Below are 18,220 nucleotides of genomic sequence, written 5' to 3' on the forward strand. Positions count from 1 at the left end.
ACACCATCTATAATCAATGCTTCATGACGGTCGGTGTACTGGTCAAATTGTCAAAAAGTTAGATGAGGTTTCGAAGTTTAAGACCTTAAACCTCCACTCCCCAGCTTTCTTTCCCTACTGTCTTCTCCTTGAATGCTCTGTGCTCTTCTATGTTTGGAGTTTGGATTCTAGTCCTTTGACCAGTCTCCTTCTCCTTTCTGATTGCCGATCATTTTGGGGTTTCCCATCTTTAGCTCCCTCTTTGACCCCCCAAATCCACCGTGCCTACGTCGGTGGCAGACCCGCCCCCTCCAATTTACTATTCCTTCTCACTCGGAGAGTTCTTGGGACTTTGGAAATGAGGCGCTGGTCAATTTAACCTATATCAATCCAATCGCTAGTATCGCAGGGACCTACGGTCACTTTGCTTAGCGATCGCGCTTCTCGCGTGTGTCTGATTTCCCCCCTCCCGCACTCCCCACGCAATCCCTCCGATCGCATTGTGGCTGCCACACGCTACACGACGCCCAATTCTTCCACTCCATTCCCCCCATCTCCCTAAAATCCCCGAACGTCCGCACTTCGTGACTGCTCGTTCAACATGGATCCTGGATGGCAACCCTATCAGGATCCCCTGATGGGTCGTCCCGCACAGTTCAATACCGGATTGGCTGCCCATCCACAGCAAGCCTCGAAGTACGGTCAGCCACCACAGTCACAGCCCCCCGTCGGCTTCACCTACGAAACATTTCAAACTCCTGGCACCACCTCCAAGGCTCCATCCACTGGTCCAAACTCCAAACCGGTGTCTATGGCGTCGTCTCCTTCCGCCACGCCACGTAGTCGGGATTATGTCACCGATGCCGACACCACCATGGAGGACGCAGACCCCTACAACCGCGCCAAGTACCCATCCAGACCGAACCATCATAGTCGCGCCTCTTCCCAATTCTTGACCCAGACCGAAGAGTCCTCGGCCGCCCGCAGGTATTCGCCGATGAACGCTCTGTCGCCGCCGATGTCATACCCAACCAGCCCCGGAAAGCAGGGCTCCTACTTCTCGCCCTCAGGCCAGTCGCGACGGTCGCCAGGCCGAACTGGAGACTACTCCTCTCCGCCGCAAGGATACCAGTCGCCGCCTTGTGAGTGATCGGTCTCTCCAGATGCGGGATTATGTGGGCTAACCTTTCACCTTTAACCAGCAAACCGCGCCCCTCGACTTCCTCCCCTCCAGGCGTCCGATCTCAGCCCCGATCAGTACTATCCATCCTCTGCGGGATCTCACCTCGGCAGTGCCTTTGCGCCTGAAAGTCGATCTCCACGATCTGGCTCCATACCATCTCAAGTCCCGGGCCGAGGTCCGGTCCCCAAGTTCCAGAAGATCAAGTCGGTGCAAGATCTCCAACCCCGGATTCATGCCCAGCCGGCATATCGGCGGGCAAACCCAGAGGGTGGTTTCATCAGTGTTTGTGGCCTGCCATTTCGCAGTTGCGGCTATCAGCTTACATTTCATAGCCACTTCATGCCTTGACTAGTCACCTTCCTGCGACCTATCGCATTTGCAATCCGAACTTCAATTACGAGTCATCTAGGAACCCGCGACGAGTTTTGACCAAGCCTAGCAAGGGTACCAAGAACGATGGATATGACAACGAGGACAGTGACTATATTCTCTATGTTAACGATATTCTTGGCAGTGAGGAGGCCGGCCACAAGTAAGCTTTCTTGGTTCTTCCCCAAATTTCCAAATTTAATCATATCCTCGCAGGAATCGCTACTTGATCCTCGATGTATTGGGTCAGGGTACATTCGGACAGGTAGTGAAATGTCAGAATCTGAAAACCCAAGAGGTCGTGGCAGTCAAGGTTATCAAAAACAAGACCGCATACTTCAACCAAAGCATGATGGAAGTTTCCGTCTTGGATCTGGTACGCTCTTTTACCAGCAGCTGACTGTGATATTTCTGGTTTACTGACCCTTCTGTCCACAGCTAAATAGCAAATACGACAAGAACGACGACCATCATCTCCTTCGTTTGAAGGACACCTTCATCCACCGCCAGCATCTTTGTCTTGCATTTGAATTACTCAGCGTTAATCTTTACGAGCTCATCAAGCAGAACCAGTTCCGAGGATTGAGCACAACCCTTGTTCGTGTCTTTGCTCAGCAGTTGTTAAATGCCCTCAGTCTCTTGAACAAAGCTCATTTGATCCACTGCGATCTCAAACCAGAGAATATTCTCTTGAAGAAGTCAGTTCAAAGTACCCCCTATGAGTTCCAACCTGTTACTGATGCCGATATAACCGCTAGTCTCGAAAGTCCAATCATCAAGGTCATTGATTTCGGCTCTGCGTGCGATGAGCGCCAGACTGTCTACACATACATTCAATCCCGGTTTTACCGTTCGCCGGAAGTTTTGCTCGGCCTGCCGTATGTCACTTGAACTGCCAATTTTCGCTCTTTGAGCGCCTCAACTGACTAGACTAGGTATTCATCTGCAATCGACATGTGGTCTTTAGGATGCATTGTTGTTGAGCTGTTCTTGGGATTGCCTCTGTTCCCTGGATCTTCCGAATATAACCAAGTTTGCCGGATTGTCGAGATGATGGGTTTGCCTCCTACATGGATGTTGGAGATGGGTAAACAATCGGGCGAATTCTTCGAGAAAACACAAGATGAATTTGGGCGAAAAACCTACCGTCTCAAGAGTCTAGAGCAGTACTCGCGAGAGCACAATACCAAGGAACAACCCAGCAAGAAGTACTTCTCTGCGTCGACGTTGGAAGAGATCATTCGAAGCTACCCCATGCCGCGGAAGAACATGAAGCAGAATGAGGTTGAGCGAGGTGAGTCTCCAAAATGGCGGCCCTAAAATGTCCGTTGGCTAATCATCGTGCCACAGAGTTGAACAATCGCGTTGCCTTCATTGACTTCGTGCGCGGTCTTCTGTCAATCAATCCTCTTGAGCGATGGTCACCCCAGCAGGCCAAGCTGCACCCTTTCATCACCCAGCAGAAGTTTACCGGTCCATTTGTGCCGCCAATGAACTTGAAGTACTCAACTATTAACAAGACTGTTGCTCCTGGCGTTCAGCAGCAGCAACAAGCAGAAGCCACGAGCAAACAGAGAGCCGCTCAAGTAGCGCAGGCACAGTCTGTGCAAGCACAACCTGCGTACCCGATGCAAATGAACCCATACCAGCCGCATACCCCGACCCATGCCCAGCCTCCCCCGCCTCCCCCTATGTACAACGGAATGTATCAGCAGCAGGCCGCAGCGGCGCCACCGCCTTACCCCACACAGCCTCCAGGGTATACTAATCATCAGATGGGTATGATGCCAGTTCCAGCTCCGGGCCAAGTTCCACAGCCTCAGTATGGCTCAGGACAGAGTCTGTACGCTCAAGCGACGACAAGAGCTGGTCGCCAACGTGCATCAACTATGGACCCACAAGGGGGAGGTATTCCTCCGACGATTCAGCGTGTTGCAAGCCACCTGGATCCAAATGCTCCGATCCGCTTGCAACCTAGCCCTGCCTACTATCCTCCTCCCCCTGATGGGTACGTGGACGCCAATGCCCAAAGACGCCGCGGTAGCCGAACCGGAGGCAGCAGCAATGGCAATAGCAGCAGTAATGGAAATCAACGAAACCGAGACTTCATTCGCACCCTTGAGGACGGGGTTTTGGGTGAAGGGTATATGGGCCAAAACCAGTGGCACTAAAATAGCCTGAGAAGGCACCTAGAACATTGTTCACAACGAATAAGTGTTTTCGCATGGTGTTGAATCTGGTTTCTTGGTTGCAATCTTTTTTCTACAACAGTCAAGCATCCACACACCTGGTGCGTACGCCCTTGCAGCGCTGTTCCAATGCCTTGTCGTGTCTTGTGGAACTTTCGCTTGACTCATAAACCCCTCTCGTCTCACGACGCGCCCAGTTATGGGCTCCAGCCTGGCAGAGTATTCCTTCTCGGCATGAGTCATTGGTTGGCAGTCACTTCGGGTTGGTCCATGTGGTCATGAGTCACAAGTGACATGGATCTAAAAATGGACATTGGCGCTGAGAGGGTGTGACCGAACCAATGCTTTTTCTATTTATTTTATCGATGTAGCGTTGTGTCGAATCTCTTGGTTACTTGCACTAGGATGCAGTGACCGATCGAAAGTGGTTACGATTCTGTATTTACCTTCTGGCCCATGAACAAGTCACGTCGCCACTTTTGTTTTACTGCTATTTTGTCTTGCAAATTATTTGCTGCCGTCGCTCGGGTCTGCTTTCTCGCAGCTGTTGCAATCTTTCTCTTTGTTCTTCTATGTTGCGCCTTTGACTTTTTTTTTCTCTTCTTTCGGCATAGCCTGGAGTATGAAAGAACGACTTCACATACCCCACTTCCCCCTATTCGCTTATTTCAGTAAGCTTTTACTTTTCATGACTCATTTAGGCAAGGTGGTTCATTTCCTTATGTTTCTTTGGCTATATTTAACTTGAGATACACACTACGTTTTTATGGTGGTTCAAGGGTTCTGTGTCAATTATGTCAGCTTGGGGTGAGCCCTTGATACGGTACTTGCATAAGAGGTTTTGGGAGAGGTAGATAGAGTGTTATAATATTCTCTCTAGAAAGAGTACTAACACACTCAGAAATACGATTTCGATCTAGTATACTCTGTACTCCGTAGAAGTGAAGTTCTATATTGTAGAGGACAATGAATGATATGCGCTAGTCCCAATCGGGTATAGTCAACCCCTCGCTTAAATTTCGTGTGTGGCTCTCACCCGGACAATCAACTCCAAGTTTTAAAGGATCTGCCTTTACGCCTTCGTGTACCCGGATTACCCCGTTTTAAATCCGCAACGATGTCACGATTCTTCAACCGCGGCGGTAGCGACAGCGAGTCCAGCTCGGACGAGGAGGAGGATGTTTACGACCACTCCGAGGAGGAGGACAGCGACGCCGAGTCCGGCAGTGATTCCAGTTCCGACTCTGGTAGCGATTCCGACGACAAGGAGAGCACCGGCGGTGATGGCTTTGACTTCTTGAAGAGTGATGATGAGAGCGATGAGAGCGAGGATGAGGAGAAAGTTACGATCGTCAAGAGTGCCAAGGACAAGCGTCTGGAAGGTCTTGAGAACAGCATCCGCCTGATTGAGAACGCTCAGAAGATCAACGACTGGGCTGTCATTTCCACTGGTGAGTCCACTCCACACGACTTTAGAGGCTTTGCAGTTTGAAGGCCTCGCCCGCGGGGCTAGGCCGGGGGAGGGTCCAAGCCTATGGATTGAATGCTAATATAGGGTCTCTATAGAGTTCGACAGCCTGAACCGCCAGATCGTCAAGGTCAACCAGTCTGGCCCGACCCCCCGTCTGTATGTCAAGTTCGTCGCCGACCTCGAGGACTTCGTCAACGAGGCCGTCGCCAAGCAAAAGTCCTCCAACAAGAAGATGAACGCTAGCAACCAAAAGGGATTCAACGCCGTTAAGCAGCGTATCAAGAAGAACAACAAGGACTACGCCGATCAGATCGAGAAGTACCGTGCCGCCAAGGATACCTACATGGACGCCGAGGAGGAGGAGAAGGAGAAGCCCGCACCCGTACCCGTTCAAAAGTTCACTCGCCAGGAGAAGATCCAGAACTTGATCACACCTCCTGCTGGTGGTGATGATGATGGATTCGAGACCGTTGGTCGTGGTGGCAAGACCCTGCAGTTCACCCCCGAGAGCATTCTCAAGAACCTGCGTACCATTGTCGAGTCTCGCGGAAAGAAGAACACTGACCGCACTGAGCAAATCCGCACAATGGAGAAGCTCCTCGAGGTTGCCACTACCCCTTACCAGCGCATCCGTATCTACCTGACCCTCATCTCCACCCGCTTCGACCTTTCCACCACTTCTTCCGCCACCTACATGAGCGCCGAGCAATGGAAGAGCGCCGATCAAGAATTCGGCGTCCTTCTGTCCGTTCTGGAGCAGAACCGCAACTTCGTTGTCAGCGATGGTGCCGATGAGTGGGAGGATGATGAGAAGCAACCCCAGGTTGCTGCGGGAGAGATTTTCTACATTCCCGGCAGCATCACTTCATACATTGAGCGTCTGGATGACGAGCTCACCCGCTCGCTTCAGCAGATCGACCCCCACACTGCTGAGTACATTGAGCGTCTAAGCGATGAGCAGCAGCTGTACAACAACATTGTGCGGACCCAGATGTACGCAGAGAGCCTTAACGCTAGCGAGAAGAGCGAATCCCGCCAGGATGCTGTCAACCGAGTGGTCATCCGTCGCTTGGAGCACATCTACTTCAAGCCCTCCCAGGTGGTGTCCATCCTTGAGGAAGGCACATGGAAGGCTTTGCCTGAGAACCTGGACTCTGCCATCACCTCCCGCGCCCAGGCTGGTGATGTCTCCGTCCTCATCCAGACCGTCTGCAACTACCTGTTCCAGAACAGCGACGGTATCATCCGTGCCCGGTCCATGCTGTGCCAGATCTACTTCCTCGCTCTGCACGACCAGTACTACCGCTCTCGTGATCTGATGCTCATGTCTCACCTGACTGAGAACATCGCCAACTTCGATGTCAGCACCCAGATCCTCTTCAACCGCACTCTTGTTCAGATCGGTCTGTGTGCCTTCCGTGCTGGTCTCATCTACGAGGCTCAGAACACCCTCGGTGACATCTGCGGCAGCGGCCGCCAAAAGGAGTTGCTTGCCCAGGGTATCATCCTCCAGCGCTACTCTACCGTCACCCCCGAGCAGGAGCGTCTGGAGCGCCAGCGCCAGCTGCCCTTCCACATGCACATCAACTTGGAGCTTCTTGAGTGCATTTACCTGACCTCCAGCATGTTCCTCGAGGTTCCCCTCATGGCCCAGACCTCTTCCGCCCCCGAGATTCGCCGCCGCATGATCTCCAAGACCTTCCGCCGTATGCTCGACTACAACGAGCGCCAGGTGTTCACCGGTCCCCCTGAGAACACCCGCGACGGTGTCATTATGAGCGCCAAGTTCCTTGCCGCCGGCGAGTGGAAGAAGGCCGCCTCTATGCTGTCCTCCATTAAGATCTGGGACCTGATGCCGCAGCCCGAGAAGATCAAGGAGATGCTGTCCCAGCAGACTCAAGAAGAGGGTTTGCGCACCTACCTCTTCACCTACGCTCCCTTCTACGACAGCCTGTCCATCTCCTCCCTGGTCGACATGTTCGAGCTTTCCACTAAGAAGATCACCGCCATCATCAGCCGCATGATTTCCCACGAGGAACTCGGTGCCGCCCTCGACCAGGTCAACGATGTCATCGTCTTCCGCAAGGGCGTCGAGCTCTCCCGTCTCCAATCCCAGATCGTCACCCTGGCCGAAAAGTCCATGGGTCTACTCGAGTCGAACGAGAAGACCCTCGAGCAGCGCACCCAGGGCATGGCCAACGCTTTCCAGCGCGAGTCAGGCCCCGGTGCCCGTGGCCGTGGTCCCCGTGGTCCCAACCAGGCCCGCGGTGGTCCGCGACTGCCGAACAACCAGCAGGGCCGGAGACCTGGTGGTCAGCAGTTCGGTGGTGGTGCATTGGGTGGTGCAATCAAGGCTTGAATAAGGGTTATCTGATGTAATGGCATGCCTATTCTTCTCTTTTTTATTTTCCTGTTCCCTCATCTTCCTTTTTCTTGTCATGGTTCCTCTTGCTCTTTCTTATGCCGTTTCCGAACGCGAAGGAAATCCCTCGTGTCAGTTCGATGACTCAAAATGAATGAATATAAATGGTTAGAAAGCAGTTTTTGGATTCTTACATGTAAGCTCTTCGAGACATCTGGAGTGATGAACTCTGTAAAACAGTGCAGGTACCGCACATACTGCCTTGTAGTGACTTTCAGATTATGTACATGTGATCAACAGGCATCACATACGTCGGTCTATGTCCCATAACCCAGTGGAAGAACATCTAGGAATCCGTTAAGCACAAATTGAAACTATATCCTAGCAGCATAGTCTTGCATGTTACTGTACCCAGCACGGAGACATCCCATTCTATGTTTACCAGAATTGTTGAAATTGCGCAGAAGACAGAACACAACTTCCAAGGTCTGAAGTCCTTTTGACTGAGCAACACCATGGAACTTTCAGACCATAAAACCTTCCGGATGGTTCCGGAATAGAACGTGGACACCTCATATCTCCATCTGTCTCGACAAGTCTGGCCCTTGGTTGGAGACGTAAATGATATTGTAGGTTAAAACATTCCTGGGCCCATTTCAGTGTTCTACCTGAACTCCAGGGCTTGATTTAAAACAATTTTCTAGGTTTTATTTTAGAAAATATTGAGGTTGAAGATATATCTCTGTTGACATCTAGGATACTTATCCTTCGAAATGTTCCAAATTTTGATTGTGTAAACCATCTCGGCCACAAACATTGTTTCAGGCATTGAATATCTGAAATAGGCACAACTCAATGTTCTTTTCATGAATTTAACATACTGCTAGTACATACATTGCGGGTAATACTTTTCTGTGTGCGTAAGGTTACTCAACTGCACATGCTAAAGATTGTACAAGTCATACATCCATACCGGTGATATATCTTACTACCTATTTACCTACCTCCCTACGGTTCTTTATTGAATAAGGAGGAACATAAATTCTTTGATGACTGCGAACTCGAGTCAGGTGAGGACTGGGACCTCGGGAGAATACGCTATGCCGTACGGATTATTCTAGTAGACTTTTGATCGAAAAATAGGTATGAAGAGGCTAGTAAATCCTGCCAACCGTGATGAGGGGGTGCCTTTCGCTGATTCTATTCTACTATTACTCGACTAAGATTTTGTTTTCCAGTCACCAAATACTTATACGGACTATCCATTTAGACATCAAATACTGTCCTACCACCATGATATTTTCATTTATCCTTTTACCTATCCTAGCTGGATTAGGGATGGCGGGCGTCAGGTGTGAGAGTGAACGTGCTCGTCCACTGTGCTGTAACAAAACTCCATGTCATATTGGATGTGACGTGCCAAGTGTCGTGGAGGCTTCGAGTATGCATTTGCCATGGGGCCTTCACGTATGCATTTCTTATCCAATTGACAGAATAACTTAGTGTGCAACGTGCTAACACTGGTGGTAATTAGCATTGTTGCTATGATACTGGTTCTTGAGGCGGCCAGGAGGAAAGTTCAATGTATTTTTGCTTATTGTATGGATCTCGGTTTTCAAGTTCAAGCTTGGTCTGCCATATCGTGTTCTCATCTTGACTCTTTAGTGTACTTACGCCCACTAAATTTGGAGCAGCCAGTCACCTAGTAGATTGGTCTGTGATGGTGAGTTTTGGAATTTTTCATATTTATTAAGATTTCAATACTGGGATTCCTTGTCATTTGCAGATTTGAAGGTTGAATGTAGTAGATGCTGAGTAGCAGAGCCATTGATTTAGTATCACCGATTAATTGAGCTAAAATCTATACGTGGGCTCATGGGGCTTTGTGGTGGGTAAAATCGAAATTTTCAAAGTGGATCCACCAGTCTTCGGATGGGCACTTGGGGGAAACTCCCACTTTTTTCCCTAATGCGCAGATAGCGGACCACATACCTCACGAGCATGAGGCCGGTGAAGGAATATACAGATCTACAAGACATGGATAGGCAATTGCGGGTTGACTGAAGCATTGAATTACCGGAAACCTAGACCGTATCGCTAATTGACTAAAGAAAACACAGCCCGTGTGCTAACAAACAACCCGTGACAATAACGTCGTTAAAATTTTTTGATGGAGCGAACTCCGAACCACCCGGCTACCGAGAGGAACTAATCTAGTTCATCTGGCGGATGAGGGCGTTGATGTTCTCCTCACGGTTACCGGTGTCACCACCCTGGATGTAGTGCTTGAACTTGCGGGTGCGGAAACCACCGTTGGGGTTGGACAGCTTGAAGGGCCACAGGAAGTTGTTGGCCTGCTTGAAGTTGGGGCCAACGGTGTAGATCTCGTGGATGAGATCCTCCATGCAGACAATGCCGTACTTGCCGAGGTTCTCCTCGATGATCTGGTTGTCGGTAAGAGCAGTGCGCATCTTGTTGACCTTTCCGTAACCGCGCTTGTACATAAGCTCGCGGACGGACTTCAGGTTGGGGTAACCGTAGGCAATGTAGGGGTTGACGATGGTCAGCATCTCCTGGGTAGCCTTGGTCAGGCGGATGAAGGTACCGCTGTTGATCTGGAGCAGACGGAGCAGCTGGAGGATCTTGCGGGGCTTGGGGGCAATCTTGTTGATACTGAAGAGAAGAGAAGAGTCAGTCAAGTGTTTCTTATAAAGGAAATCTTTGCGGTAATCAACTTACCCCTTGATACGGACAACGAAGACCAGCTTGGGCTCATCGTCAACGTAGAAGTTACCCTCCTGGCGGGCAGCGCGGGCCAGGCGGATCTTCTCACGCTCAGCGGCGCGGTACTCCTGGACGTAGGACTCGGCGCGCTTGAAGATGACGCCACGCTTCTCCTTGTTGGCCTAGATGAATCTGAGTCAGTACAAGATTGCATCATGTGTTTGTGATAATAAGTGTGGTATATCAAATGTATCAGACCCGAAAGATGGTTAACAGGCGACAACATCGACCTATTGGTCTAGTCGCGTGGTTGGTGTTGTCATCATAATGATGGAAAGGGGGAATATGGAGTTTGGGAATTAGGGAACCGACCTTCTTCTTCTCCTCGGCCTCAGCACGGCGCTCAGCGCGGGCAGCCTCCTGGGACTTGCGCTTCTTGAGGAGGGTCTCGGGGACGAGGACCTGGTCCTGGGTGGGAACGGAGCTGTTCAGGGTGTAAGTATAGTCCATGTGAATCATGAAACAATCCGCCGAGTGTAAGAACTGCAGCATATAGCGCATTCTCGACTTAAGGCAAAAAAATAATTTTTCAAATATTTTCGTAAAAAAAAAAACTCGACAGAATGTCTTTAGTCAGTGAAGGCCATGACATAGTGGGGTTAGATCCATCATTTGGTACTATGCGTGCATGTTCCAGCACACTTTTCGCAAATAGAAAAATTTCTTCTTCATGTTTGGACACCCACAACAATATCATTTTCGCCCTCATCCGACAACACCCCGGACAATTGTCCAGGAAATATTTGTTGACGCTCTTCGATCCACGTATGATGACTGTTATTTCAAACATCAACTACACTGGAGAAACGATAGCTGCTCAACAATGGTTTTGGAGGTGAAGGCATCAAAAGCTTTCAACCTCAAGACTCCAGTCGCCCTCCGCTGTATGCTTCACTGGATAGCAGTACGCATATCCAATGGTCGATCGAGCAGGAGAGCATAGGAAAGATCGAGCTGGTGCGCAGCGGCCATCGAAAATTCGACGGTCCTGACATTGCCAGCGAGAGGGACTATACCAGCATTCTCACAATCACGAAGGATTGTATTAAGAGAAGGAATCAAGGGCAATCATACGTGATAGGAGCGGCCATTGCGAAGGTCGAGTTGTCGAGAGTGGTCGGGGAAAGTTCAACGTTGGAAGGAAAGTTGAAGGAGAAAAGTAAATTCGCTTGTGTGGGAGCGGGTACGCACTAACCAGATACAGAGTAGCCTGCAGTGATTTCCACGCTATACCATATATGGACATAGTACCCTTATCACCTCGTGACTAGGGTTATCCTTATCATCACCTAGGCTTATCAATGTCTCCACTGATAGTCTCCTATCTAGGCCCATCAACCCCTCAACTTACTACATCATTAGACTCTAAACAGTGACCATGTCGCGCCGTGGTGTTGGCCTCGGGGCCTTTGCAAATCGAAATCAAGCCACTCAGTCATATGCCACTCATGGTGCCAACCTTCGTTCTACGCATCTCGCCTCTCTTCAGACCCAGCTCTCCGTCTTCCAGTCGTTGTTACACACCTTTGCCCTGGAACACAGTTCTACAATCAAGTCCAATCCTACATTCCGTGCTGAGTTTGCGCGCATGTGTAATACCATTGGGGTTGATCCGCTAGCTGCGAGTAACATCAAAGGCAAGAATGGACGCCGTGGACTAGGTGAAGGAGGCAGCTTCTGGACCCAGATCCTGGGCGGGGATATGAATGACTTCTACTTTGAGGTTGCGGTCCGGGTTGTGGAACTGTGCCGAGACACAAGAAGTGAGAACGGAGGATTGATTGGCGTGGAAGAATGTCGGAAGCGCGTCGGCAAGGGCAAGGCAATTGGTAGTGGACTGGAGGTTTCGGCGTATGATTAACCTAGGCTGCCTAATAATCAGGAGAAGAAAGTGACTAATTGACCGGAAAAATTTATAGTGATGATATCCTCCGCGCAGTTCGATCTCTGGAACCTCTTGGATCTGGTTTCTCCATCGTCCATGTTGGGTCCAAACAGTACATCCGATCCATTCCAAAGGAGCTCAATACAGACCAAGCCACTGTGCTCGAAGTGATCCAGGTTTTGGGATTTGTCAGTGTCTCGATGTTACGGCTGAATCTCAATTGGGAAAAGGCTCGAGCGCAGACAGTGATCGACGACCTGGTCGCGGATGGACTTGTTTGGTTGGATGCCCAGGGCCATGAGAAAGAATACTGGTCGCCTCAGAATCTACTTGATGACAGTGGATGATTGATACATAGTATCCTTATGGATGAACTTGTCAACACCAACCTGAGCTAAACCTCAAAGCCATCCAAATGCTTGAGCTTCTGCCCTAAACCCGCACTTCGGACGATCAATAAACACGAACGCTATCCTTAATACGACATCAAGCACAGGTGATGCGTTCCAAATCCCACCAAGTCAATGGTAGGTTTTAGAGATAGAAGTCCTTGTGATTGCCGCCTTCCACCATTACGTGAACCATCTATATATGCAAAAGTGAGATTTTGAGCCTGTACAGGTTAGACCAGGTTTCTCCGGCCTTGATTTGCTCTATGGTTCTAAATCAGCTTGTTCATGTATACACAAGACCCCAGCTAACCAGATAAATATAATCCAAACCAGATCAGATCTGTATCACTTCCTGTACTCTTCTGTTTCGATCCACCACAAGACGGAGTTGACGACCCTGCCAGTCAGATGACGAAGTCGTAGATGAGTGGTTCGCAGGCTTGAAGACACCCTCGCGAAGAGTCTCCGTGAAAAGTTCGTATGAGGGATAATCTGGAAGTCAATAATTAGCGACAGTCCTTGCGATTGAGTTATGAATACGAACAGCCGTCCACAAAATGATTGACCTGATCCTCGGTCATGCCAGTGCCCTTAGATGCGCGCAAAGAGCGCTCTTGCTCTTGTCGCCATTCATAGACAAAACGCGAATTCTCGGCGTCTCTGAACGGAGTTAGTAAATCTCTTTGTATGAACGAACGCGACAATGGCAAAACATACATGTGGATCAGGGCATCGAGTTTACTGCATCTCATGTCAGCTAAATCTCCAGTCTTCCTTAGCGACAGGGTCACTCACTCAGTCAAAGCATCGTATTGTCTCAATGCATCATTGACAGCTTGAACATCCTCCAACTTAACATGACCTAGTCGACCTTGATAATTGCCGGTCTCCTTTTGCCGCACAGCAGCCTCCCACTTGGCGCGCAAAGATTCGTTATCCCAAGGACGGAATCCGACACACCAGCCTTCGAAAATAACGACCTTAACCTTTTCCTGGCCGTCTTTATTCACAACTTCCCATTGCGACTCAGGTACGCGATCACCCTGCCCGGAAAATGCAGACTTGTCATATTGCGGAATGGCAGTGGGCTGCTCCGCAGCGAGCGAGGCGAATACCTTCTCACCCAGAATTAAATCATGAGTTGAAGGCTGACCACGGTGTTGAAGAAGCGGGTTATTGGGGTGCGCCTCGGCCAGCGCAACCTGGTCAGCATGCGTAAGGTAGAGGTCGTCAAGCGATAAAGTCACGACGGAAAGCGAATACGGCTCTGAACGGAGGGTCTGCTGTAAAGTAGACACCTATGGCAGTGGGAACATCATAGCTGTTAGTGATGGAACTCCGACGGATGAGGGTTTGGTCCGATATCCGTTTGTCCCGAGGTCTGGGGAGCTCACCAGGACCGTTTTGCCGGCCCCCTGCACGCCATTGAGACCCAAGAAAAATGGCGGGGCATTACCGTCGCGATACCGGGCCGTGTGGGTGCGGAGACGCTCTAATAGGAAAGGGATGCAGTGCTGCGACTTGTCGTCTACTATCGCCATTTTAAACTGAATTGGATTGTTCTAGTTCCTAACTTGGGGAACTTGACCATTTATCGGCTACGGCATGCGGCAAGTTGTCCGATCGGCGGGAATCCGGGGTTTTACTCCTGCGGGGAAATATGTTTAGACGGAGAATTGGGCTGATTTCTCGGGCAACAGAGGATAGTCTAATTATAAGAACTACCGTAGATAACAGGAAATAATTCCACTCATATCAAATGTTTAAATTAAGATCATTATTACTTTAGTATTGTACTCCTTACAGTTTATAATCCCAGCTATGACGTTGTTGGTCACATGCCTAACTCAGCATTGTATTCGGTACTTGTGAATGTATCGACAAATCGTTGATAGCACGGGGTAAATGGTACCATTATTTGCTTTTAGACATATGTCAGACCATTAAATTACACTAAGATATGTAGAAAACCCTTTGATTACGTCTAGGTTGATCGTCGGCATGTGAAGTGACCTCAATCTGCCCGTGTTGAAATGTATTGATTTGTAACATTACACAACGTGCGAACTTGTCAACGTGCCGAGGTCCCCCCCCAGCTGTACCGAGCTCGAGGCTATTCTTTAAACCTCCCCCCCCTCCGCATTTTCTTCTTTCCCCAACTTCTAGTTCTCCCCATAGATTTGAACTCGGAAGTCATTATTCACACATCTTCCGTTATGTCTTCAGAGTTGCGTTTTGATAACCAGACCGTCGTCGTCACCGGCGCTGGCGGTGGTTTGGGAAAAGCATATGCTCTCTTCTTTGCCTCAAGGGGTGCGAATGTCGTGGTGAACGATCTCGGTGGCTCTCACAAAGGTGAGGGCAAGTCATCAAAGGTATGGAGAATTATAGAAAGATAGACAGGGCATCAACTGACATCACCCAGGCCGCAGACGTTGTCGTTGAGCAGATCCGTGCCGCGGGCGGAAAGGCGGTCGCCAACTACGACAGTGTTGAGAACGGCGCAGCCATTATTGATACTGCTATTAAGAACTTTGGTCGTGTCGATGTGCTCATTAACAACGCCGGTATCCTGCGGGATGTCAGCTTCAAGAACATGAAGGACCAAGATTGGGATCTCATCTACCGTGTGCACACCTACGGTGCCTACAAGGTACGAATCTTGATTGACTATGAGATCTGGAAAGAAGAATACTAATGAGTCTTGCTTTTTTAATAGTGCGCACAAGCTGCTTGGCCTCACTTCCGCAAACAAAAGTACGGCCGTATCATTAACACCGCCTCCGCCGCCGGCCTCTTCGGTAACTTTGGCCAAGCCAACTACTCCGCCGCAAAGCTGGGTCAGGTCGGTTTCACCGAGACACTGGCCAAGGAGGGTGCCAAATACAATATCATTGCCAACGTCATTGCTCCTATCGCTGCGAGCCGTATGACTGAGACTATTATGCCTCCGGATGTTCTGGAGAACCTTAAGCCTGATTGGGTTGTCCCCGTTGTCGCTCGTCTCGTTCACTCATCCAACACTACCGAGACTGGTGGTATCTACGAGCTCGGTGGTGGTGCCGTTGCCAAGCTGCGCTGGCAGCGCGCCAAGGGTGCTCTTCTGAAGACCGATGCCTCCTTGACCCCCGGTGCCATCGCTCGCAAGTGGGCCGATGTTAACGACTTCTCCAAGTCCGAATACCCTACTGGTCCTGCTGACTTCATGGGTCTGTTGGAGGAGGGTCTGAAGCTGCCTAGTGCCCCGAAGGGCGAGGAGCCCGATTTCAAGGGCCGCGTGGCCCTGGTCACCGGTGGAGGTGCTGGTCTTGGCCGTGCTTACTGCTTGCTGTTTGCCAAGTACGGTGCTAAGGTTGTTGTTAACGACCTGGTGGACCCCGAACCCGTTGTCCAGGAGATTAAGAAGGCCGGCGGTGAAGCCGTTGGCAACAAGGCCAACTGCGAGGATGGTGACGCTGTTATCAAGTCCGCCATTGATGCCTTCGGACGTATTGACCTTCTGGTTAACAATGCCGGTATCCTGCGTGACAAAGCTTTCACTAACATGGACGACAACCTTTGGAACTCTGTTCTTAACGTCCACTTGCGTGGAACTTACAAGGTGACCAAGGCTGCCTGGCCCTACTTCCTTAAGCAGAAGTACGGCCGTGTTGTCAACACCGCTAGCACTAGCGGTATCTACGGTAACTTCGGCCAGGCCAACTACGCCGCAGCCAAGTTGGGAATTCTTGGTCTCTCCCGCGCTCTCGCTGTCGAGGGTGCCAAGTACAACATCAAGGTCAACACCATTGCTCCCAATGCTGGTACTGCTATGACCCGCACTATCATGCCCGAGGAGATGGTTCAGGCCTTTAAGCCCGATTACGTCGCTCCTCTTGTTGCTCTGCTCTGCTCTGATGCCGCTCCCGAGCCCTCTACCAAGGGTTTGTACGAGTGCGGTAGCGGTTGGTTCACCCGTACCCGCTGGGAGCGATCTGGCGGCCACGGATTCCCCGTGGATGTCAAGCTGACTCCGGAGGAGGTTCTCAACAAGTGGGAGAAGATCGTTAACTTCAATGATGGTCGTGCTGACCACCCCGAGGATGCCGCGGATGGCTCCGCCCGGGCGATGGCCAACATGGAAAACCGTTCAGGCGCCAGCGAGTCCAAGAACAAGATCCTCCAAAACATCGAGACGGCCAAGACCGCTACTACCGAGGGTACCTCCTATGACTACGTGGAGCGGGATGTCATCCTCTACAACCTCAGCCTGGGTGCCAAGCGCACTGACCTGCCTCTGGTTTACGAGAATCACGATCACTTCCAGGCCCTTCCCTCCTTTGGCGTTGTCCCTTGGTTCAACACCGCTCTCCCCTGGAACATGGATGACATCGTGAAGAATTTCTCCCCCATGATGCTCCTGCACGGTGAGCAGTACATGGAGGTCCGCAAGTACCCCATCCCCACCAATGTCAAGACCTTGACCTACCCTAAGCTCATCGATGTTGTTGACAAGGGTAACGCTGCCCTGGTCGTGTCTGGCTTCACCACCAAGGATGCCAGCACTGGTGAGGACCTGTTCTACAATGAGTCTACTGTCTTCATCCGCGGTAGCGGTGGCTTCGGCGGCTCTCCCAAGCCCACTGCTGTTCGCCCCAAGGCGGCCACCGCTGCCTACAAGCCTCCCCAGCGCCAGGCTGATGCCGTGGTTGAGGAGAAGACCTCCGAGGACCAGGCTGCGTTGTACCGCCTGAACGGTGACTACAACCCACTTCACATCGACCCCGAGTTCAGCAAGGTGGGTGGCTTCAAGACCCCTATCCTCCACGGTCTGTGCTCGCTGGGTGTGGCTGCCAAGTCGGTCTTTGCCAAGTACGGCGCCTACAAGAACCTCAAGGTTCGCTTCGCCGGTGTCGTCCTGCCTGGCCAGACTCTCCGCACTGAGATGTGGAAGGAGGGCAACACCGTCCTCTTCCAGGCTACCGTTGTCGAAACTGGCAAGCCCGCCATCACCGGTGCTGGTGCCGAGCTCCTTGAGGGCGCCAAGGCCAAGCTGTAAAATAAAGGAACTTGCGCTTGAAACGATATCCCTAGGTACCGAGCGATTTGGAATACCTCCGTGACTTGTTTGTATGTACATAAATATTTTTTCCGTTATGTGTTAATGCATGAAATCTTTCTTATAATTTGCACGGTGTATTCAACTACTAGAGGCTTTCCGGGCGGCGCCTAGAACAACAAGGTTTCCACTATACCTTCTATACCATTCACAAATCCTGTCTCATCGCATGTCTCCTACCATCTCTTCGACCGTATTCTTTCAACAGGCAAAGGCCTCCTCGTGTAGCTCGCTGGAAGGAACCAAAATAAAAGAGACGTGGAAGAATAGGTTTTCTAATGTGTGTCCAAAAAGTCTGCGATGTACTCTAGTAATAGAGGGTTGAAAAGGCCTAGACTGGCCTAGGCAAATACTGCGTGGAGCATGCGCAAGGGATGGAAATAGACCGGAGTAGAACAAAAGTAATAGATATACTCATAGTCTCGTCACACAGAGTAGGATCAATATCATTGATTCATACTCGGTCTTTGTTTTAAATTGCTTTATACGGATTCAAGCCGGAGGGAAT

The 18,220-nt window shown here is 50.5% G+C and overlaps 6 protein-coding genes across 6 annotated transcripts; 4 read left to right on the forward strand and 2 right to left on the reverse strand.

Moving 5' to 3' along the window:
* Positions 1 to 580: 580 nt before the first annotated feature.
* Positions 581 to 3,702, forward strand: N7520_001499 (putative protein kinase Yak1; the record flags this gene model as incomplete). The annotated part of the gene is made up of 7 exons (XM_057135434.1): positions 581 to 1,121; positions 1,182 to 1,444; positions 1,495 to 1,694; positions 1,748 to 1,907; positions 1,970 to 2,409; positions 2,467 to 2,825; positions 2,882 to 3,702. 7 exons carry the CDS (start codon positions 581 to 583, stop codon positions 3,700 to 3,702), a joined length of 2,784 nt encoding a protein of 927 aa, XP_057001370.1.
* A 1,135-nt stretch (positions 3,703 to 4,837) lies between these two features.
* nip1 (translation initiation factor eIF3 core subunit c) lies at positions 4,838 to 7,550 on the forward strand (the record flags this gene model as incomplete). Its single annotated transcript, XM_057135435.1, has 2 exons — positions 4,838 to 5,171; positions 5,287 to 7,550. The coding sequence occupies 2 exons, from the start codon at positions 4,838 to 4,840 to the stop codon at positions 7,548 to 7,550; spliced, it is 2,598 nt and encodes an 865-aa protein (XP_057001371.1).
* A 2,216-nt stretch (positions 7,551 to 9,766) lies between these two features.
* Positions 9,767 to 11,428, reverse strand: N7520_001501 (60S ribosomal protein uL30; the record flags this gene model as incomplete). Its single annotated transcript, XM_057135436.1, has 4 exons — positions 9,767 to 10,226; positions 10,293 to 10,459; positions 10,650 to 10,761; positions 11,412 to 11,428. The coding sequence occupies 4 exons, from the start codon at positions 11,426 to 11,428 to the stop codon at positions 9,767 to 9,769; spliced, it is 756 nt and encodes a 251-aa protein (XP_057001372.1).
* Positions 11,429 to 11,715: 287 nt separating this feature from the next.
* N7520_001502 (ESCRT-II subunit protein SNF8) lies at positions 11,716 to 12,569 on the forward strand (the record flags this gene model as incomplete). The annotated part of the gene is made up of 2 exons (XM_057135437.1): positions 11,716 to 12,188; positions 12,257 to 12,569. 2 exons carry the CDS (start codon positions 11,716 to 11,718, stop codon positions 12,567 to 12,569), a joined length of 786 nt encoding a protein of 261 aa, XP_057001373.1.
* A 379-nt stretch (positions 12,570 to 12,948) lies between these two features.
* Positions 12,949 to 14,155, reverse strand: N7520_001503 (TDA10 family protein; the record flags this gene model as incomplete). Its single annotated transcript, XM_057135438.1, has 5 exons — positions 12,949 to 13,106; positions 13,159 to 13,274; positions 13,332 to 13,355; positions 13,410 to 13,912; positions 14,009 to 14,155. The coding sequence occupies 5 exons, from the start codon at positions 14,153 to 14,155 to the stop codon at positions 12,949 to 12,951; spliced, it is 948 nt and encodes a 315-aa protein (XP_057001374.1).
* A 675-nt stretch (positions 14,156 to 14,830) lies between these two features.
* On the forward strand, positions 14,831 to 17,652 carry mfp (putative peroxisomal multifunctional beta-oxidation protein (MFP); the record flags this gene model as incomplete). The annotated part of the gene is made up of 3 exons (XM_057135439.1): positions 14,831 to 14,989; positions 15,040 to 15,267; positions 15,334 to 17,652. The coding sequence occupies 3 exons, from the start codon at positions 14,831 to 14,833 to the stop codon at positions 17,650 to 17,652; spliced, it is 2,706 nt and encodes a 901-aa protein (XP_057001375.1).
* Positions 17,653 to 18,220: the final 568 nt, after the last annotated feature.

Source organism: Penicillium odoratum (genome assembly GCF_028828045.1).
Source record: "Penicillium odoratum strain IBT 22623 chromosome Unknown utg000001l_segment0_segment0, whole genome shotgun sequence".
In the NCBI taxonomy this organism is placed as follows: Eukaryota; Fungi; Ascomycota; class Eurotiomycetes; order Eurotiales; family Aspergillaceae; genus Penicillium; species Penicillium odoratum.